This window comes from Ammospiza nelsoni, chromosome 1, assembly GCF_027579445.1.
Source record: "Ammospiza nelsoni isolate bAmmNel1 chromosome 1, bAmmNel1.pri, whole genome shotgun sequence".
NCBI classification, from domain to species: Eukaryota; Metazoa; Chordata; class Aves; order Passeriformes; family Passerellidae; genus Ammospiza; species Ammospiza nelsoni.
Window position 1 is genome coordinate 39,731,440 of NC_080633.1, and position 14,316 is coordinate 39,745,755.

At 38.3% G+C, this 14,316-nt stretch overlaps 1 protein-coding gene across 4 annotated transcripts in view; it reads right to left on the minus strand.

Annotated features, from left to right (window-relative positions):
- The window catches only part of TOP2B (DNA topoisomerase II beta), a 60,950-nt gene that overhangs the window by 16,060 nt on the left and 30,574 nt on the right, over positions 1–14,316 (minus strand). For all 4 annotated transcript variants that reach the window (XM_059490580.1, XM_059490566.1, XM_059490574.1 and 1 more), the window contains exons 11-20: positions 13,843–13,981; positions 10,534–10,691; positions 9,680–9,805; positions 8,901–9,011; positions 8,714–8,819; positions 8,415–8,524; positions 4,517–4,609; positions 4,308–4,422; positions 1,392–1,513; positions 460–608 (exon numbers count right to left, since the gene is read on the minus strand). In XM_059490580.1, the coding sequence (XP_059346563.1) occupies positions 460–608; positions 1,392–1,513; positions 4,308–4,422; positions 4,517–4,609; positions 8,415–8,524; positions 8,714–8,819; positions 8,901–9,011; positions 9,680–9,805; positions 10,534–10,691; positions 13,843–13,981 (1,229 nt within the window). The remainder of the gene's footprint in view (positions 1–459; positions 609–1,391; positions 1,514–4,307; positions 4,423–4,516; positions 4,610–8,414; positions 8,525–8,713; positions 8,820–8,900; positions 9,012–9,679; positions 9,806–10,533; positions 10,692–13,842; positions 13,982–14,316) is intronic.

Below are 14,316 nucleotides of genomic sequence, written 5' to 3' on the forward strand. Positions count from 1 at the left end.
CCATTCTGAAGCTGAAAATCCAATGTACACATCTCCTGAGATAACAAAGTTCTTCCCAATGGAAGAGTGTGTTCATAATAGATGGAAGTTTGTTTCCTTCACAGAAACACATGTACCTGGTACACTAGCAACTGCTGACATTTAGCATCTACAAAATATCATTCTTTGAAGCTTTCAGAACACACAGCTCAGTGTGACACTGGGGCACTCAGTTATAAAGCAACACAGCATCCAAATAGTTGAAAAATTTCCTTGCTTAACTGTAGGAACAGCAAAATGTTACGGATATTCAAAACCACACTTAAGAGATCCAAAGCAAAATATGAGTTTCTATTGAAATATTTCAATCTTTCTCCATTTCTCTCCCCCACCACCCCCAAAAAAGAAGTGTTGTGAAAAGATGAGTTTCATAAGAAGGCTATTTAAAAGTATGCATTTAGCTTGGCATTAACAGTTTACCTTAACATGGTGAAAATATAGCGAGGGCTGGCAGCATCCTTTCCACCATGAAGCCTGGTGCCAAACTGACCAATAGGTTGTAGCAGATTCACATTGTTACTTCCAACAAAGTTCTGAGCCAAGTTGACTATAGTCATCATTAATGCTTGCTGCAAGAAAATACATATTCATAGTGAGAAGTATGAGACACTCTATCCTCATCAGCCGGCAAAATCTATTTTTAATGGCCCAAAATTGTGTGAGTAACCTGAATTAATTTTTTTAAGAAAGCAGTCTCTCTGAGAAAGAACTACTGTAACCTATTGCAAGGGCTGCTGGGAATACATATTCTATGCTTATGAAAATACCTGAGCTTCTCAATTTCTTCTAAAGCACTTCTCTGGGGGAAGTAAAAGGACATAAACTGACCACACCTGAATGCACAAACCACTACTCATGGCTTCTAAAGGGAGAAGAGAAGGGATGGATGGATTGTTAATACGGCCACTCTTGCTAATATTTCACATAAATATAAACAAAACGGGAGCTAGAAAAAAATCTTTGTTCTGACACTGCAATAAGATTTTGAAGAACAGAGTCTCAGCTTCTTCCCTTAAAATACTGTGTTTCTTGTTTCAGACAAAAATTGTCCTAGAACATAGTTCCTATATTCATATGGTTTCAGAATCTCGAAGTTGTTTAGGTAATTAGTTATCTACTATTTGGCCACAACCCACAAAGTATTTGGTATAACACTGTGCACCAACACTTGGAAAGAAAGGAAATATGTTGTCTTATTAAGTTACATACAGTGTGGTTCATTTCCTTTAAAAGCACACCTTTGTGATTAGTAGAATTATAGTCAATAGTTTGCAATTTTAATAGCAGAAACATTTACCTAGTATTTTACATAGGCTAAAAGTCCTTGCAATTTCACCATCCTCCCTACTCACCTCCCCATGGTGATAAGCTGACATTTCAGCCACAGAACCAGCCAGCTGAGCAACCTTTACTTCACGTTTATCATTTCTCTTAAAGCAAGTGAACAGAACCTTGCGCTGCCCTGGTTTCAGACCTATTGAGAAGAACATCCCATTTTCAACACATACACAAGCAAATGTTTTCAAGTGATAAACTTGTTTTGCCTTTTCATAATTTCTAATCTCTCAAAAGAAGTCTAAACATTAAGTAAAAACAAATTCACACTGAAATAGTAACAAAATAATAAACATATAATTTTTTAAAAGTAATTAAAAATATTTTACCAAACTCAAAAAATTACCAAAAAGGTGGAAACACAACCTTTTCAGCCAATTATAGAGCATCCAATATATCATTCTAATAAACTGCACCTTGATCCTAAAGGTGCAACTTCCATATGTCAAAAATTCTTTCTATCCTACTCAGCAAAATCTTTTTCTAAGAATACCAGCACAAATTCAGCAATGACAGCTGTAACTGCAGCTTACAGGTATTTCACAGAACTCTGAAATCTTACTACCAAAAAATGTTATCCTCTTGAGATCTTTTAAAGTTTTAAGAAAGAAGCCAGTCTCTGATCTTCTGATCTGATCTTCTAAAAATGTTTATTTTCATTGCTTAGGGACCACACAACTTTAGGAACAACAGCTGTGTGGAAGGGATTGCATTATATTTCCTGCATGTTATCCAGAACTTGATAACCAGTTCTAGATCGTACTTATTGAGCTATTCAGTGTTTTAATTCACATACATTTCTAAAATGCACTAAAATATTGTTTAATGTTACCATTAGTACAGTGGGTCAAACATAAGAGCAAAAGCTGGAAGGAAGACAAAAAAAAAAAAAAAAAAAGAGAGACTGACTTCAATTTCCATTTCATTCAAATATGTAATATCCAAAATATCCAACTTTTTTACAACAGGTCTGCATCATGTTTTTCTACCAGCACTCTATGGAATACAACAGACTTAAAGAACTTCCTTTACAAAAAGATGTCAAAATGTTCTTCCTCTTCATTATTTTGTCTGAGATTTGCCACCAGGCTAGCCTGTCATATATCACCTGATGATGCTAAAGGACAAAAATCATTGCTAGAGCACTACACCTGCTGCACAATTCATATGTCCATGCCCAGAATGCAGAATTACAGCCAAAGTTGGCAGAAATGGGAATTATATATAATAAGAATTATAATTCCTCATAGGAATTATATATAATATTTGTAGTATTATATATACACCTTAATTGTTACATATGAACATAGACACATACAAATATATGAATAACTGTGTTCCCTTCTTATTTTCTTACATTTCTGTAGAAACAGCCCACTGCAAGTTCATTCTTAAATATTTAACATTTCAGCAAAACCATTCTGCTGTTTCTGAGAAGGCAGTCTGGGTACAGTACATTGTAAGGAGCAATGATGTCTTGAAACATACAGCTCTGTAAGTACCCAGGTACGGGAGAAGTAAGTCTGGAGAAACTGAAACAGAGGCTGACACACTTTGGTTCCCTAGGTGTGTATCTGCATACCTAACTCAGTTTCATTCTACATCAAAGCTGGGGATCCATCTTACTGGGAAGCTATTACCCCTACCCATGAAGGATCCCTCTCTTTCATGCAAAACACAAAAAGCTCTTGCTGCACTAATATTTTGGAATAAGTCTGTAGTGTTAAGAAGGCTGACCAGCTCCACTATAAAATGTACTGGGAACTGGAGATAAATGCACTTCACCCCTCCCCAAAGTCTCAAGGCCTTTTTCCTGATCACAGTAAGCTTGTGCACACAGACAATGACATGAGCAGAAATTTCTGCCTATGCTGTCTGCAGACAGTTTTACAAATGAAGCCAGTGCACTAAAAACTGCTCCTTTTAATGTACATGCTATTGCAAGGGGAGGGTTAGTAAACCTGACTGACAGGAGGACAGCAAGATTACAGGTCAGTAAACACTAGAGCACTGCCTGTGGTGCAAGACTGAGGAGAGAAAACATTTGCATCTTCATCTGCACTCAGCTGCTGACTTGAATGTTAATTATCATAAGCACTTAAGAGACTTGCTTTCTCTGATGGTATGAGCAGAAACAAAGCACTAGTAGGGCCTAGGGAATAGGTCTAGTTAAGTAAAAAGCCTGCACAGCAACTGCTTCAACTTCCTCACAGAAGAAACATGGCAATTCCTTAGCACACAAATCACAAAACTGTTCAGGCTGGAAGGGAGTACAGCCACTCATCTGGTCCAACCTCCCCAGGCAGGATCATTCTAGAGCACACTGCACAGGATATGGTGTTTCTCTCAAATATCTCCACTCCACACCCTCTCTGGGCAATCTGTTCCAGTGTGCAGGCACTGCACCCTGAAGAAGTTCTTCGTCATGTTCAGGTGGAACTTCTGTGCATCAGTGTCCACTGCCTCTTGTCCTATTGTTTGGCATCACTGAGAGGATCCGGGCTCCATCCTCTCAACACCTCCCCTTTAGATACTTATACACATTGATAAATGTTGCCTCTCCATCATCTCTTGAGACTGAACAGGTTCAGCTCCCTCAGCTTTTCCTCATAAGAGAGATGCTCCAGACCCTTAATCATCTTCACAACCCTTCACTGGACCTGCTCCAGGAGCTCCTTGTCTCACTTGTGCTGAGGAGCCCAGAACTGGACACAACAGATGTGGCCTCACCAGGGCTGCACCTCCCCTGACCCCCTGGCATTGCTCTTCCTAAAGCATGCAGGATACTACTGATATACAAAATTATAACAAACATATGCATGGTAGTTCTTATATTCTCTACTTGAATGCACTGATTCCAGTGCAAATCACAGCTCTAAAAACCATCAATAAACAGAAATATTCCAAAAAGTGATAATGAATTATCAGCTTACCATCAACAAGGGAAGGGATAGATCTCTCGTTGTCCGAATTTGAGAAAAGGATCAACTCCTTGTTAATGAAATCATTGTAAGTCAAATGTTTTGTTGCTGTACCATATAAAAATTGCTGGAAAAAACCACATACATTATTCATTCAATACAAAAACTACATTACATTTAAATATCACCTGGCAGATTTATAACTATTATCTAGGACTAACCTCAGGAAGGCCATGTAGCCGACGCTGTCGCCTGTCTTCCATGAAATTTGTTAACCATTCTTTTCGGTCATCAATCTTCTTCTTACTGAAGGCCTGGAAAGATTCCAAGTACACTAAAGTATCAGCATATAAATGTTTGTGCAAACGTATGTTACTTCAGTCAGAATTTTAAGTATATTGCACTTTCTAATCAAGTATTCAATAAGGCTTATTTGGACAAGCTAATCCATATAACTAACATTTACATTTAAGCAGTACCAGTACATGACTTTTCAGACATTTTTGCACAAGGTTTTTTGAAATGAGAGATCTCTCACTGTTTGCAATTTAAATTCACATTGCTTTCCTGAAATCTGCACGCCTTTAGACAAATCTTATCACTCTTCTTCCCTTCTTCACATCAGAGCTGTGCTTTGACACACGGGTTTGAAGGTCTTGCCCCACACAGCTTTAAGGTTGGGTTCGTCATTTAGACCAAGCTCTCATCAAGACAATCAAGTAAAGGTATTAGAAAAAATATCCTACTCTTGTCCTCTCCATGCCCTTTTTGCTCTGTCAATAACTTCCAGCTGTTCCTGACTAGCCATCCCTACTCCTCTTAAGAAAACTGACAACCTAACAGAATTGACACTGCACAAAAAGCCTAAGCCAGAGTTTGGGCCAGCTGACTGACAGCCTCAGCCTTCATGATGAGAAGGCATCACTTTCCAGCAACCAATTATCACTACAAAAGGACACAGGAATGTTCTGACTTTGTGGTGTTACAGCAACAGAGTTCCCCTCCAGTCAGTTCCTTCTCCCAAGAAGAGAAAAAGACATAAAAACTGAATATATGGTTTAAAGAAGATTTTGACTACTTTGGGGAAATTCTGTGAGCTGCTGAGATACTGCTTTTTTTTCTCAGGGAGTAACATATAGAAACTTCATTGTGTCCTGATTTCAACCACTCTCCTGCATAAGAACACACTCATGAGCACCATCTTTTTCAAAGGACTCCAACTGGAGCACTCCAAAAGAACTCAATGAGTAGTGTCAATTCCTTGGAGACCAAGATGCTACATAATAAATATTATATGTAACTTAGTTTCTGACAAAGGGCCTCAGCCCTATCACCCTGTTTTGCATTAGACTGACTTCCCTTGTGAACAAACCTTCATAATTCACAGCACCAGACATCTTAAAATGTAAAAAACAGGACTAAATTCTTACAATTTTCTTCTGGCTCCCTTCAGTGTATCTATACCTTTTCCAGACCACTGAAGTGACAAATGACCAAGAGCTGGATCAGCATAAAAATTATTTCAATAGAATAAAAATAGAATGAATGGAATTAAGAGCTGTTCTCAAATATTTATTCTTCACTAGAATAAGAGGGGATTTTTTTTTCTTTTCTCCACTTAAAACTGCTCTTCTAATACTTTATTTACTAGCATAAGAGTTCTTCAGCATGGTGAAGAAGTTGCTCTGTGAAAGAATTCTTGCTTTCCTTGCTTTCCTTGATTTCAGCTATCAAGAGGTCTGCTGGGGCCCACAATCACATACCACCCAGAGGCAAACTTAGGGCTGGGATTCCAGAGACCAGCTGAGGAAAAGCAGGTGCATGTGTAAGTGTAAGTGAAGCTTCTGTACACAGCTCCAGCACTAGCTGGTAGTTGCTGAGGTGTAACAGAGCTTCCTCCCAGACTGACAGAGTACTATTTTAGGTAACAGTGAGGATCAGCCATAAGTGCTTACAAGGCCTCATCTACCAATCGGTATATTGAGGTTTCTTTGCAGAAACAGAGATCAGAATTCTGTTAGTAAAACCACACATTTTACTGTACCCACAGGAGAAGAAAAAAGTTGTTTTGTCTAAGATAGGTATTTTACCATTTTGGTTTTTTTCTCTCTTACCCTTTTTTCTCACTCATGTCACCTACAATTAAAATGTCAAAGTAAAGTAGACAAAAGTTGAAAGATTTCTTGAGAAAAGTCTTAAGTCCAGATACTTTAAACTTTACCCTTCCACAAGCTTTCTTTGGAACAGAAGTATTTTCCTACACACAACTATTTATACAACTTCAAATTCAAATATGTAGAGCACATGTATGAATACATGTATGACACACTGACAGATCTTCAATGAATAAACTATATTTATCTGATCTTATTTGGTCTGAAACACAATACAGACACCTAAGTAGATATGAAACACAATTTGTTTCGGCTCTATTGCCCAAACAAATAAAAACCCCTCAGAGTACTTTTTCGTATGTTTGTCTTTAAAAGCAATTCTGACTGTAACATTTCTTGATATTCACATCACACAAAACTACCAAACCTAAAAGCAGAAGGTAGAGCTCATTTTGTGGTGTGGATTAAGCTTATTCCAGAACCCACAGTATTTCTTTCAGTGTCGTGGTTTACCGCAGTTTGGTTTTTATTTGGGGAGAGAGTCCACGAGCTGCAGAAGTGGTTCCCTGTGGGGGTCTTGGCAAATTCCTTCTGGCCTGGTGTAACCAACCAGCTGGCTTGTTTTGAATATTGACACCGTGTTAAACCACTCAACAAAGCTGAACACACCTCTGTGAGAGTCACATTTAAAAATGAACAAGGGCCTAGGAAAAACTCTCTTGCTTCCAACCTTTGAACAGGTAACAGAGCGCTGGCAGGCCTGGCCCTGTGCAGCCCTCGCGGCCTGGTGGGGCTGGGCTAGGTGTCACAGACACATTTTTTGAAAAATCCTTTCCTTAGGAGTTTTTCTCCCGAGAAGCTGAGAGGCCTTAGGAACAAAATGTAAACAATGGTTATCTGCTGCTGTGGAATGCAACAGGTGGATCTGTGATTGGTCTCATGGGGCTGTTTTGAATTAATGGCCAATCACAGTGAGCTGGCTCGGACTCTCCAAATTCTAGATGGGAGGAGATGCCTTTGTTTTGAGCTGAAATTCTCTTTTAAGGCTATGGTGAAGATATAATTGATATATCAGACTTTGCTTTTTCCCTGTAATTCATGGAATGCATTGGGGGGCTGTAGCATTCTAACAACAGCTGTGAGCAGAAGCACCAGTGTTGAAACAAACAGATGTTGCAGTAGCTGTGGTCCAATGAGAAGCTTGAACTGAGAGAGAGATGAGAGAGATGAGAAACCTTGCCCCAGGGACAGAGGAAGGAAACCTCTGTTCCCAGAGATAAAAGAAGATAACTTTTGTTTCTATACTAGAACAGCTCATCCTTAAAATTGTACCCCAATAAGCTGAAATGACCCATGGTGGTAGTTACAGGAAAAAACTACCAAAACATGGGAGGGACTTCACTACTGCAGATTTCTGGAAGGCTGCTGATTCACTGTGACACTGAAGCCATGAGAGAACTATTTCTTGTGAAGAAGTCTCCATGGCATGGCAAAGGAGACTCCTCTTCCTAAGAGAACTGAAGAAAGACTATTTTAGAGGTGGCAAACTGACTGAAAGTCCCAGGTTTTGTCTCATTACATTGTCAGTGGGAAAGAAAAGAGGGTGTGGGGGCATGAGAAGTGTTCTGAAGGTTTGTTCTCATTTTCTTATTATTTTTCTCTTAATTCTGTTAATAAAGTCTTATTTATACCCTTTATAAGTTTCAGCCTGTTTTGCTCTCCTCCTAATCCTTATCTTGCAGGAGAAAATGAGTAAATAATTCTAGTGGGTGCACTGGCATTTGGCCCACTTCTTTAACACGTGCATTGGCCAGGAAATGAATGATTGGCAAACCAAAACCACTACACTTAATTGGTGTTTCCCCCAGCTTCTGAAACTGCTACATTCAGGTACTAAAAAGAACCCAAAACCAAAACAAGCCCTGTCAGGGCTTCCTCATGTACCATTTTCAGCACCAAATGAAAAATAAAACATATCATATAGAATCACTTTTGTGAGTCTTACCAGTGTAATGGCAGCATCATCCTCAGGCCCAGCATATCGAAACAAGATCCGATGTCTTTCCATGTCTGCAAAATACTCTTTTGCTTCTTTAGCAGTGCTGGTACCCAACCCTGTACAATAAAAATAAATACTTACTCAATATTCAAAACTTAAGTTTTATTATTTTATCCCTTTTATTTTACTGGGAATATGATAAAATCACTATTTAAGATACTACCATGAAAAGCTATAAGAAAACTTCAGAGCACCCATTTATGATTATTTATTCATAGGGTTCACATATTTGTTTTTAAACAAACCTTTGTAGTATTTTATCTTCCATGCTTTATGATTTTCCATATGCTTTTTCCACTCATCAAATTCAGGAATACTATAGAATGAAAGTTCTTGCTTATTTTTGCTTGCCTTTGAAAAAACAAACAAACAAAATCAACATTTCTGTTGTGCTGTAAGTAATCCATAAAATCTCAATAACAGAACCCATACCTTCACAATAGGAGTGATGAATTCCTCAAGAAAACCATGTTTCAACAGTGATGGCCAATTGTGATGAATAAAATTGATCAATAAGCCCTTTATGTGAGATCCATCCTGATCCTGAATCAGAACATGAAAACATGAAGCAATCTTGTATCAGATTCCCCAAACCACCAAAAAACCCACTCACTGGCCTGAATACATCAATGCAATGTCTGATGACAGAAAGCATAGAAAGGAATAGTTGGTTTTAACTTGGATTCCAAACTGGACCAGGGTATGAAATAACCACCTGTGAAGGTCACTGAGCTATGAAAAAGCTCTTCCAAGCCAAGTACATGGCTGTTGTTCAAGGTTTCTCTGCCTGTGGCATGTTTTTGCTGAGGGCTAGACAGCTCTCCCAGACACCACAGAGTTGAGTTTTTGTGGAGAAAACCCAAACCCAGCCACAGTTCTCATTGGTGGCAAGATACTTGATAGTTCAATCATGAGATTATCCAAAAATAATTGCCTACATCCTTGTTTCTACCTGACTTGCTAGTAATGCCACCTCATTCACTGTCTACTTTTGTCCTTACTTTCACTATATTTTTGAATTATCAATAGAATGTTCTTATTATTACCTTTGGTTTCTTGATATTTTCTGCAGCAAAGTTCAGCTATACATTTAGAGTAACCAAAACAACACAGATAAATTATTCCTTAAAGAAACCTCAGAACCTTTGAAACTGCAGCAAAACACATTGTAAGAAGCTCTGTAAATTAAAACTTGTGAATTTCAGACTTACCTGATCTGTCATGATCATAATTTTTCCGTATCTCAAGCTTTTCAGAGATTCTGGATCTTCATAGCTTTTCTTGTATTGTAATCCAACTATTTTGATGATGTTGTTGATTTCTGCATTTTCCATAATCTGTACAAAAAAGTTACTTTTGCAGTCAGTGTAAAAAGCAGAGATTAAGAAACATCCCAGTCTTGATTTATAGCTATTCTTCCAATGCACCCTCATCTTCATAAGCTTTTTATTCCCACCCTTGAAGCCTTTGCACTTGTAATGATTTCTTCTGTACAGTCAAATTTTCAAGACTGCACCACTCTTTCTCCTCTACAGCCAGAGCACTTTGGATCAGGAAGGCTGGGAGAGAACTGAACATGTAACAAAAAGTCATCTGACAAAGCTGCCTTCTTTTCCCACTGTTTTTATGGGCATCTGCAGCACACCTCTTATTACAGCCAAATTATGAATGGCAGCAGGAGCAATATGAAGGGGTAATGCTGCTGGCTACTGACTCATGTTGTGAGTCCACGAAATCACATAGTAATGGAGAGAATACAAATTTTTAGGGGCTTCAGGTACTCATGTGAAATGTGAATATGAGTCATAGCAAGATTTCCTTCCACTTGTGAAGGAAAGTGGAAGGAAATCTTGCTATGAAGAAGTGAAGAAATTAACCTTATCATCGCAGTACTGCAGTTAATATTTACAGGCTTATCCCAGGCTTCAAAATAGCTGGTACTTTAGAAATCTCAGTCACAAAACTTCCATGAAAAAATTAAAATATGAAGATGTAAATCTAGAAATCAAGAATAAACAGGAGGACATCCATTTGTCAGCAAAAAGGAAAGGACAAAACTACACACCTGTTTGTGAGAAGCTTCTCGGACATTGAGAATTTTGCCCCTGAGTGGGAAGACTCCATATCTGTCTCTACCAATAACACCTAAGCCAGAGACAGCTAAAGATTTGGCTGAGTCTCCTTCTGTTAATATCAACGTGCAGTCCAAGGAATGTTTGCCACCTGCAGCCCAGGAAGAAGTAGAGGGGAAAAAAACCCAGAAAAGCATAACTCAAACAAAAGAAATGCAGTTGAATTCTTTCTAGTCTACAGGTAATTTCCTCTCATCAGTTAATTTAAGTAGGCTGAATTTCTCTTCTTAGGGATGGCCTTCCATACCACTCAAACTGCACAGCAATGAGTATCCTTGCCCTTAGCAGTACACTATGGATTGCTATGGACAAGGAGCAAAATAGACAAAATGAGATGCAATAGTGGTACATCTTATATAATGGTTCCCACACATCTACATAAAAAAGACAGATTGCTTCTCTACCTTCACCATTTCAGTTTGCTGGCTGCAAATTTCTTACACACATACATTATGCATGTCTGAGTTACATACAGGAATTATTTCCCATTCTGCATTTTTCACTTTCCTCACAGTATACTTTAAATAGTAAATTGTTAAATCACATTTTTGTGGTTTTCCCTTTTAATTGTCTATCACCTAAAGCCAGACAACTGCACAAAAAATTGCGAGAAAAGCTCAAACGATGAGAACATTTGCACTTCTTATACCTCACAAATTCCTCAAACAGAAAAACAAATCTTTACTAACAGTGTAATTTGGATTCTACAAGACACACAGCACTTTGGTGCCTGTGTGCTCAAAACTGGAATGACGTTTATGTTCTGCCTATTGCAACTGTAGCAGTGGAGTAGATGTTCTAAATAACAAGCAAGCTGAAAAGGAACCCACCCTTCTGCTACAGTGCAAATGCTCATTAAGTGGCTTTGATATTTTATCAAGGCCTATGGTAGGAAAGATGCCAAAAAACTTAAAGCTGGTTGAGTCTCACCTACTGATAATAAGGTAGTTTTGAATATAGTGGTATTTAAAATGTGTGGAGTAATTTGCCTTTAGCTGGTAGATAAAGACCACCCCATACTTCCTATTACACAGAACTTACATTCAGCACCTTTAGTTTTCTGAATCAAGACATGTAGCTTAATATAACCTAAGGCAGTTTTTGACACTGCCAGTGACTACCTACCAGCAAGGTGGACTCTAAACACCTAGAAAAACATCAGTCTGCTGTTTTAGAATATATAAAAGCCACTGTTTTTCATAAATGAACTGCAGAAAACACATGTGAATGTCATTCAAGTTCACTTTCTTCTGGAATGCATGCAATCAGTAGCAATTAATGTCATGGAAATACAATATGCTAGGTATTTTCCTGAGCACAGCTCTAAAGAACTCCAAGACAAAATTACATGAACTGACAGGTTCAAAAAATGCTTTTATGCTTCACCTGATTTAGCAATCTAGCTGCTCCCTTACAATCCTATATTCTTAATTTTTGTTTTGATTTCTACCTCTTCTCCCCCAACAAGGCACAGAACAATGTATAGCTGTTCAAGATGGCAAGAATGACCAGGTATAGGACTCTTTCATTACAGAGGAGAGGGAGGAAATCTGCAGCACGTGCATCACTCTACAGATACACATCTCTCCTATACTTTAGCATTAACTGGCAATGATAATAACATTCAGGGTATCAGGCACACAAGAGACATGTGGATGCTGGACGTCAGCTTCAAACTCACTCTTAAAGCAAAGACAAAATCTAAAAACCACAGGAATAACTAAAGTCAGAGGGGTTTGTGGCCAGAGACTGTTCTCTCCCTGCTGCACTTCCTGGGTGCAATGTCTTCAGTGTCAAAAATCCAGCAAATTCCACATCTTCAACAAACCAATACCTGGCTAAGCCTCCTCAGGAGATACAGAGTTCCCTCAACATGAAACAATAATTAGGCATCAGAGAAATACCTGGGTAACAGGCATTCAAGTCATGCAAAGCTTTAGGCATGAGTGTTCAGCCCAAATGAATCCCTATATGCCTTTTTAGTTGAGCCACCTTCAGGATGAAAACCAATAGAATATTTTATTAGCTCCCTTGTTAGAGATTCTCCCTTCCCCTCACCCCCAGCCAAAAAAAAGAGTAAGAAGTGATTTTTGAAGCCTGATCTCCAAAGCAAAGCTAAAAAAAACTACCAGAAAGTGTGTCCAAAATAATTCATTATATGAGTTAGGAGTACTAGGCTTGATATCCATGAAAAAAACATAATTTCTTCAAGCACACAATCTTCTTAGCAAGAAAAGTATGAGGAACATATATCTGAATGAGGAGTGAAAATTCCACAGGCAAAATACTAGAGTAGATGCAATTATCAACTTTTGAGGCAAAATATGACATCTGAATAAATTAAAAAGTAATTAAATACTGAAGAAAGCTCAATTAAAAATTAATAAGCAAAGAACCAAAAAGAAAGAGAGGAAAATGAGACAGAACCATCATCTCATCAAGTCATCTTTGGCTTGAACACTGAAGCACCAAAAAAACCCCAAAACCAACCAAAAAACCCAACCAAAACCAAGCCTCTTTCTTAGTGTTCATGCTTTTACCTGCTCAGCCCACCCACATACTTCACTGCAATTTCTCTTACCTTTGTTTAACGTGAGGATGTATTAAAAACCACCTAACAATAACACAGATTGGCAACATTTTGAGCTCTTTAGCCATGTGTGCCCCTCAAATCATCCAACAACTCCCATCCCATTGCTACTGGCACAAAGACTGCCAGCTGATCCTGATCCCTCATCTGTGCTAAGGAAGCAAGCCAGCAGAGATTGCCAGCTTGCCCTATATTCCCAGACAGGAACCTAATGGCATTTAAATCTAATGAAATAAGTCTCTTGAGCCATCCCCTCAGGTCTGCACACTATGTGATTTACTTCCTATACCCTCTGACCCTGCAAAGATTCTGATCTTTCTACATTAGAAAGGTCAAGAAGACCAGTCACCTCCAAAATGGAATATTGGTACCACCATTTAGCAGGAAACCACAACTGAAGATACACACTCTTCCAATACCAACCTAGACTGCCACTTTTGTTCAGTGTTACTAATTCTCTACCCTAAAGAGGACAGCATTCCGGACACCAAACTCACCATCACATTTCCATTCTAGCTCTAGGAAGTTTAGAAAACCAGAAAGATTTTTATTAAAAAACACATAAGGATGAGAAATATAAGTCAGGTTTCAAATTAGCATGTCTGTGAAGAATTTATGAAACAGTAAAGAATTTAAAAGTAAGTCCTCTTACCAGCATCATTAGCATCATCCAGTTTTGGAATGCCCTTGATTTTACTGTGTTTCACTGAAGAACATTTTTTGTTCAGTTGAGTTTGTGCCTTAAATTTGACCCAATTCAAAATACTCTCTATGATACCACAGTTAGAGGCCTACAAGCAACAAAAGCAACAAATCAGAATTGTGGATGAGAAAAGTAAAGCTTCAGACAGCAGATTCTTATATCTCAGTTTTAAATCATTAACACTATTTCTAAGGTCCTCTAAATTTTAAAAACTGAATCTATGAAAGGTCAAGGGATTAATACACACCTTAGTATTTAGCACTTAATGCACATACAACTAAAACACAACACAAAAACAGTTTCCTTTTCCACCACTTCTATAACTGATGGAAAGAGCAAAGGAGACATAACAAGAGGATGTCCTATGCTGTGGAGTTGATGTGGTGAGACGTTTTAGGTACTAAGCACTTGTTTCCTGGATTT